At 47.7% G+C, this 8,592-nt stretch overlaps 1 protein-coding gene across 8 annotated transcripts in view; it reads right to left on the bottom strand.

Annotated features, from left to right (window-relative positions):
- Positions 1-4,221: 4,221 nt before the first annotated feature.
- Positions 4,222-8,592, bottom strand: part of Osbpl2 (oxysterol binding protein like 2) — a 50,355-nt gene continuing 45,984 nt past the window's right edge. For all 8 annotated transcript variants that reach the window (XM_042276927.2, XM_076571338.1, XM_076571337.1 and 5 more), the window contains 2 exons: positions 7,448-7,538; positions 4,222-5,467 (listed from right to left, as the gene is read on the bottom strand). In XM_042276927.2, the coding sequence (XP_042132861.1) occupies positions 5,365-5,467; positions 7,448-7,538 (194 nt within the window). In that variant the 3' untranslated portion in view covers positions 4,222-5,364. The remainder of the gene's footprint in view (positions 5,468-7,447; positions 7,539-8,592) is intronic.

The raw sequence follows: 8,592 nt of genomic DNA, 5'->3' as shown, positions 1-8,592 counted from the left end.
AGTGCTCCGTGTCCATCTTTACCATGTGTCAACAGAGGACATGGTGCTTCCTTGTTCTAGGCTGCAATTCCCTAATGCTCAATGACAGTGCTGAGCACTTCCTAGTTTCATGTCATCTGTGGTCCATTTCTGATGAGGTGACAATATTTTCATTTGTTTGTTTGTTTGAATGAAGTGTACTATTTCCATGTAACCCAGCTAGTATTTCTTAGGCATTTATCTAAGAGAAATGCAAGCTGATAGGCTAGGTGTAGTGACTCACACCTGTAATCCCAGGCCGGAGGAAGCTGGGGGTAGTAGTTTCAAGCTACACGAGACCTGGCCTCAAAAAAGAAGGTCTAGATAGGTATCTCCACTGTTAAAGTACTTGCCACAAGGCCCTGAGTTTGAGCTCCAGCACCCACATAAAAAGCCAGGCACAGCATGTGCTCGCAGTCCTAGTGCCGAGGAGGCAGAGGCAGGTGAATTCCCGTAGCTCACTGATCAGCTAGCTAGTCTAGCCTAATCATGCACTTCAGGTCCCCGAGAGGCACTGTCTCAAAAACCACATGCATGGCACCCAAAGTTGAACTCAGGAGGTGAAACTGTAACAAACAAAGCAGAAAGAAAGATGTCCACAGAAAAACCTGTGTACACATATCTAGTGATTTTCTTCACAACTGCCCCCAATCTGAGGCAGCCTAAGTATCTATCAGCTGGTGAGTGGACAAAAGGTGACACTCCAGTGCTTAGTAACAGAAAGAAACAAACTCCAGCTCACACACGCCCACAGTGACTTTCAAAGATGCACTGTTCAAAATGAAAACAGCCAGACTGAAAGGAAGGGCAGAATCTTGGGGACAAAGCCAGGCTGGGGTGGTCAGGGCTGAAGAAGCCTGTACATGGTTTCTCCAGTGGGTTTTGGCAACATGTGGCCATACAGCATTATGAACTTGTTGGAACTCATGATGTTACACCTCTTGAGAAGAGACCCCACTAAGCAAACGTGAGCCCTGGGCAGCTCCACCTTCTGGTGCTTGCTCCTTGGGGTCAGACTGGAGGTAGCAGGCATGATGTGCCCTAACAGTCAGGTGTTGTGGCGAGCACCTGTGGCAGTGGTGCCACCTGCCCTGCACAGCTGGCGAATTCCAAGCACATCAATTCTGGAGGACCATCTGTCCCTCAATCAACAGAGCTATGACACTGGATAAACTTCTGGGCTCCCTCCCAAGTAGCCAGGCTGACCCCCACCCCAGCTGTTTTATGGCTTCTGACAGCAACCTCTAGTCTCCAGGAGAGAGGATAATTAAGCAGAGCTGCTACAGCTCAGAAGTCTGAACCTGACATGCCACCCTCTAATGCCCTCTCCACCAGGACAAGCCATTTTAAGACAATCAATTTGCTAGCAGTTCTACAGAATATCTAGTCCAAACACCTACTCCACTTGGGTATGAGGACTTGTCTGTAGCTCTTTCCAGAAAAATCAGAGCCCCGAGACAGTGAAAAATTGTCCAGTGGTAAAATAAATGTCAACCACAAGCCATTTCCAAAGAATCTCCACTCAGACCCAAAAGTTAACATTTGTATCCTCACAGATCTGTGCACAATCCTCAAAACAAACCCCAGAAGTGACTGATTCTGCTAATATAAATGACAGTCATAAAAATAAACACTTCTCAAGTGTATTTTCTTGCCTGACATTTATTTCTATGTGTGGTGGGAGGTTGTTGGTAAAGGGCCATGCATAGGCATGATGAGAGATGAGGACGCAAAACAGGCTGAGGTCAGGGGCCAGGCCAGAATGAATGGCAGATACCACTGTCTGCTGTAGACTGTTGCTTTCCTGCACATCTGGTCAGTGTAGTTGGCTCTGAGGACAGTCTAAGAAGGATGTCCACAGAGCACACCAAGAGCTGAAATGCAGTACTCACTGGAAAAACCTCATACCAAGCATATGGAGGGTAGTGAGGAGCCAAAGGAGACAGCAGTTCTTGAGAGGTCCGCTGCTCTAACAGGCTGCAGGTCCCTACATGTGGTACTCACATTAGACATAGAGATGCCTAAAGGCTGAGACAGGAGGAAGTCGTGACCTGAGGACTTCCTGTGCAACTCCTCCAAGTCCAAGAACTTGAGGCAGGGTAGTCAGTCTTCTTGCTGTGAGCCTAGTGCCAATCAAGACTTTTGGTCGGTGCTCCTGACATTTTGGGGTTATTGGAAAGTTGTTTTCCCCTCAGTAGTGGGGATTGAGCCCAGGGCCTCACATGCTCTAGACAAGCACTCTGTTCTTTTTACTCTGACAGAATCCAACTAAGTTGGCTAGCTTAAGTATGCCTTGTACTTGTAACCCTGCCTCACACTCCAAGGACCTAGGATTCCAGGTCCACTACTAGGTCTAGCTAATGTTACAACTTTTAGAGATGTCGCCACCCTTTAGTCTGTGGAGATGTTAAGGAGGCATAAAATTTGCAACTCCCTTTCTAGAGGGAGAACTTTCCAGAGCCTGGCAGGAGCCTTCCCTCAAGGGGCTGCCTGCAGGGCTGGTTCACTAACAGGGAGAGGGGGCTCCCAAGCGTTTCTTCTCATTTTCTAGGCTTAACCCTAGAGGACCTAGGAAGTAGACAGCATATCCTCAATACTGGAGTATATCGCCTATTCAGACAGCTAGTTCAACCAGGACTAAGATCCCAGGGCGTTGGGGCTGTGTGACATCCTCCCACACATGTACAGTCCTCCTAGGCCTGCTCCATACCAGACTCTGGAGTGACACTGACCCTTTGACAGACATGAGTGGTCACTGTAAGCTTCGGGGAGGCTGAGAGCTCTGCGTGCCTGTGGGAGCTGTTCTGTTGGAATTCTAATGGTTCTCTGCTTCCCAGCACAGGGCTACAAAAGCGCATTTACACGCACGATGTGGGTACGGTGTCTTTCCTCCTTCAGAGCATCACACTCCCAGAGCATCGTGGGTCCTCAGGCGAAGGACTTCCTCATGTTCACTCTCCAGCAGGGATGAGGGCCTGGTTCAAAATACTGATGTACACCAAAGCCAGGCCTGGCAGGATGTGGATGCTAGTGACCCAGCTTCAGAGAACCACCAGAGTAATGAGATACAGCCAATAACTTGAATCATTTAAGAAGTTATTTTTTATATAAAACACTCCAAATGTTTATCTTCTCACTCTAAATTTCTAATAGGTCATAGTAATTAATGTTCCTTGGACTTACGGACTCAATTCTATCTTCAATTAGAGTAAAAAGCAAGGGGAGCTGTTTGAGATGAGGTCTCACTACGGGCAGCTAAGTTCTATTTTGTTTTCTGAGACATGATCTCATATACCCTAGGCTAGTCAACTCACTTTGTAGCCAAGGATGACTTTAAACTACTTATCATCCTGCCTCTCCAACCCAAATGCTGGGATTATAGGCATGCATCCATCACTGTACTGACTTCAGAATATGACATTCTGAAAAGCCTGCTGCCCTTCTAGGAGGATGTCTCAAGTGACAAGGCTGCTATGCAAGCACCAAGGCCCCGTGCAAGTCTGTGCTCACACGGAACTGCACAGGAGACCATCCTTCAATATGCATCTTCCATGGGGAAGCTCATTATGGACACTTTCAAGAGCTGTCCCAGGCGAGGAGTGTGCCAATGACGTACTTTTGGTGCTCCTGACATTTTGAGAGTCGCAATTTACTCATATGTTGATGCAGGCAGAGGCTGCAATATAAGTGATCACTGTTATATTCACCTGGCACACAGCTGTCTTTTCTGGCAGCCTTTTTGCCCTCTCCCCTTATATTTCTGGTTTAGGCACATGAACACAGGGACTGGGTGTGGGGGCTGTGTGCATGGTGAGGAACCCTAAAACACGCAGAGCCTTGCCTCAGGAGATCACAAGGAGATGCAAACCCACTGACATGTTATTCCATTCATTAGTCAACCTTCTCAGCTTCCCATCTTTTTGTGGGAATGAGCTGTGTGTATGTGTACATAGCCATGGTCTGGAAAGGCAAATGACCCCCTCAGAGGCACACAGGGTGCCCTGTTCTATCAGACACTTCACAGTCTCCTCTTGGAATGATGACAAAGCCACAAACCTTCAGATACTTCCCAGAGCCATCAGAGGCTTTGTTAAAGGGTCTCAGTAGATAGAGCAGAGATGCTGGCCCTGGGAGATCCCCTGGCTGCCACAGAAACACCTGTTTTCAGTCTCCAAAGCTATAAAATCAAGCCTTCAACCCGTATTGACTTTTCAAAGTGTTTTAATGACAGAGGTGGTTTGGAAGCCTGGACACAGTAAGAATGCCTTCTCATTCAGAAGTGTCTGATGTAGTGACTCACACTCTATATGAAAACACAGGTGTGCATGTGTGCCAGAGCACAGGTATGTGCACACAGCAGATTGTCTTTGATGCAAAGAGCTCCACTGTGACCCTTGGTGTCACCATTTCTACATCAAGTCCATCCCTTGACGGGAAGGTGGAGATGGACACATCTACTTGTGTTTCAACAATTTTAAGGACACCAGGTAAGTAGATCCTGCTCCTGACCTCCCACTGCACACAGCTGGATGGGACTTGCCTGGACTGGAACATGCATGCCGGGGAAACCAAACACAAGACTGCAGGGGTCAGGAGGGAGTACACAGGTGAGGGGGGTGAAGAAATGACCCCTCAAAGACGGAGTGGTCCACAGGGACGGTGAAGCTGGGGAGTGCTGTGGCCAGAGGCAGGGCCTCCTGGTAGGCTGGGAGCAGCCCTGGGGATTTCTCATCCAAGTCACAGTGTTCCTGCCACTCTGGCTTGTCACAGGGACACTTTTTGGACAGTACACAGTGGTGATTAATGTGTTTGCTACTCTTCAGCAGAACATTCAAGTAGTTTCAATTTAAATATTTTCTACAGTAATCTTTACCTTATTCAGACTGGTAGAAAATACAGAATCTGGCAACTTGTCACTTCATTCCATGGGTGTCCTCCACAAGGAAGTGGACCCTGGCCTACAGGTTATTTTCAAGGTCCATTTTCTCTCCTTCTTTGGGTCTGGGTTTGAAACTCTTCCAGAAACCCACCCCACAGCCTTGGGAGGAGCCCAGAGGCCCTGCTGGGTCTTCCTTGTTACACATTTGTAACAGAGTGTGCTGCCAGCTCAGCTGGCCTTGTGCACTTCTGTCAGGTGTGAAAAGGACTGGGGACTTCTGAGGCCTCAGTGAATGTGAAGACCCAAGTGGAGCTTCATGAAGGGGCTGTGACATAGTAGAGTGCTGGGCAGAAGTCCTCCATCAGGTCCATCATGGCTGGAGAAGCTGGCGTCTGCCACCGTGAAGTTCAGAGTACCACTCAAGGAGTCCAAGCTCCCAGGCCTCCTCCTGGGCTCCCAGGCCTTACTTAGTAGATGTCTGGGCAGTCTGAGAAATTACGCTCAAAGTAATCCCCTGCATACAACCAGTCAGGAGTCCCTGTGTAGGGGTTGTTGCCTGGATAGAACCACCTGCAGGAGACAAGGAAGGTGGTCAGCAGATGGCCCTTCTAAGTCCATCTTCTCACAGCAGTGTGCTACTGCAGAAATGCAGTCTGAGGCAACAGTCACTGACAGCGACCGACCAGCCTCCATGTGGCTGTGCTCACCCACATCACTGTCTACTTCTCAACAAACCTCAAGGCTTTAGTCCAACACCCAATTCTCCACAGGGCTACTTTCATAGGCCGGTCTCCTATGCGCATGGAGATGGTGCCCATGCAGCTGAACCTCGCCAGGTCCAGTCTGCACCCCTGCAGCTGTACCCCACCAAACAGAAGCAACTAAGGTCACCAGGAGGTCACCAGGAGGGCTGGGGTTACAGCTGGCCATGTGCAAAGTCCTGAACTTCATCCCTAGTACCATAAAGAAAAAAAGCAGAAGTAACCATCCTCTATGAAAACACTGTCATTTTCACAATGGGTTGTTTGTTTGCTTGCTTGCTTTTGTTTTTTTGAGACAGGGTTTCTCTGTGTAGCCCTGGCTGTCCTGGAACTCACTCTGTAGACCAGGCTGGCCTTGAACTCACAGAGATCTGCCTGCTTCTGCCTCCCAAGTGTTGGGATTAAGGGAGAGTGCTACAATTGCCTGGCTTGAGTTACCTATTTTTAATACTTATTTCTTGAGACAGTGTCTTATTATGTAGCTCAGGCTTGCCTGGAACTCAGGCTGGTCTCAAACTCAAGATCCTCCTGCCTCAGCTTCCAGAATGTTAGAAGTAGAGATGCAAATACCTACACCTGGCTTATGTTCTTTAATACTTTAAAAGGCCAATGAAGGAAGATCACTTTCAACACTTTTCCTCTAGAACAAGGACAAATTCCAAAACCGTGGACATTAAAGGCATAGCATTAAATCAGAAGCCCATGCATCAATAAGGGCTCACAGAGGCTGGCACAGTGATGAAATGTAGAATGTCTGCCACACACATAAAGCTCTGGGTTCCATCTTCAGCACAGTAGAGAAGGGATGGGGGGGAAAGACTGAAGAAAAACTGGTTTCAAGACCCCAGCCCCATGTTAATATGACCTAGAAACAAATAGCACAGGAATGTTCTCTCAGCTACCCAGGTCCATAGCTACTCTGGAGCCTGAAATTTGGAGCTGCTCGAGTTCAAGACTGACAGCAGTGAAGCTCATCTTAAAAAGAAGTGATGAAAACAACCAGCCTTATAAGAACTGAACTGTTTGAACATCCAAAGATTTCTACAAAAGACTAAAAATATTCATGTGCACTTATACAGGTACATATCTTGCTTATGTTTAATTATTATAGTACTTTGACTACTAAAGAAAAAATACAACCAATGTAAGAAGTCTGAGTCAGAAGTGGGGCTAAAGCTCCTGGCAGTGGTACAGGCCCATGAATCATAACACGTTCTCTGCATGCCCCCCATGTTGGCAGAGGGCTCACCTCAGGGCTGCATCTTCACACCCACAACAGGTTTTCCTGATGCCACAGCAGGCTGGCAGCAGGACCCAGGCTTCAGCCTGGCACCACATTGCATGGGGGTAGGGTAAGTGATCTGTGTGTGTGTGTTACCTTACCACATGGTATAAATGTGGGGACAACATCAAAACTCTCACTTGTTTAAACAAACAGCTGGGTTCAGGCTGTATTTTGTCTTTAAACTGGTCATATTTAAGAAAACCATTTTGGGTCCAATACACTGTGAAGCACCGGAGCAAGGCCTGGGAGTGTGGTGACTGGTGTCTGTGACAGCCAAATGGTTTTGAGCAAAACATATGCTAACCAGGGACACTGGCCTTTAATGCATGGTTCAGTCACATGCACTGTGGGAGCAGTTGGGGGAAAACTATCTGTATGGACCCAGATTGCTGCTACTTAGTCATAGAGGCTGGACAGGAAAGAGTGAGTAATAGGGTACTGCCTATGATGTGGGTGTGGCTTCCTCACTGCCCAGGTGTGTAAGGCTTCACTGTTCAAACTCACCTGGTCCGCCACTCTGCTTCCTCTTTGGCACGTTCTTTTCGGGCCTCTCTCTGCTTTTCCTCTAGTCGCTCCTTCTCCTGGCTGGCCAGATCTAGGTCCAAGCAAGGAAGCAAGCACTTAAAGCCTCCGTTATGTCAGAGAGGCGAGATCCCATCCTGACCCCTAGAGTACCAGTCCCACTTAGAAAGTGTGGGAAGTGAACTTTGGCTCTAGTATATCAAGTGAGTTGTTCCTGCCTAGATGAGTGAGGGGCACTTTCCCAGGACAAACACAGTGGGAGGCATCACACCAGACCACAGAGAGATTACTCCAAGTGTGGTCTGTGATATGTTGGGCAGTTTAATAGCACCTGAAGTCCAGGTGGGAAAGCAAGTATCTGGAACAGTGAGCTCACAGAACCCCCAAGCATAAAAATCCCAAATCTGCCGGGCGGTGGTGGCGCACGCCTTTAATCCAAGCACTCAGGAGGCAGAGCCAGGCGGATCTTTGTGAGTTCAAGGCCAGCCTGGTCTAGAGAGCGAGATCCAGGAAAGGCGCAAATCTACACAAAGAAACCCGGTCTTGAAAAACAAAAACAAAACCAAAACAAACAAACAAAAAAAGAATCCCAAATCTATTTGCTATTAAAAGACAAGTCTACTGAACCTTCACCTTGCAGAATAAACTCTGGCTTCTGATGAAGGGCAAAGAGTGAATACTGAGGGAGGAGTACCACCTGCCCAGCATGATTCAGGATGGAGAGAGGCCCTCCAGACATTCAGGCCTTTCTCCCCATCCCCAGGCATGACTTTCACGAGATGGATTTCTTCTGTACTCATTTGTTACTTCAATGTAGCCTAGGATCATAATGATAGGCATTCCCAGCAGAAATCTTTACTGGTATTCAATCTTGCCTCGTAAGCAAGAAGCAAGCTATCATACTGAAAACCTGTGCACAGTGCTCATTTGTAGTGTAACTGCCTAGTCTTGGGTCAGAATGAGACAGACCAAGGCAATGGCTTTGCTCATAGGAACTCTGCATGCAGTCCTGAAATGCACTCTACCTCTGAGCTGCACCCAGCTTTTGAAATGCAACTTTAAGCCACTGAATTAAATAAATAATAAAGCATTAGCATTTGCATTTTGTTCATTTTTTTTCAGTCATT

The sequence above is a fragment of the Peromyscus maniculatus genome, chromosome 4 (genome assembly GCF_049852395.1).
Source record: "Peromyscus maniculatus bairdii isolate BWxNUB_F1_BW_parent chromosome 4, HU_Pman_BW_mat_3.1, whole genome shotgun sequence".
In the NCBI taxonomy this organism is placed as follows: domain Eukaryota; kingdom Metazoa; phylum Chordata; class Mammalia; order Rodentia; family Cricetidae; genus Peromyscus; species Peromyscus maniculatus.
The sequence above is the reverse complement of the archived record's forward strand: the minus strand, read 5'-3'. Positions and strand labels throughout refer to the sequence as shown.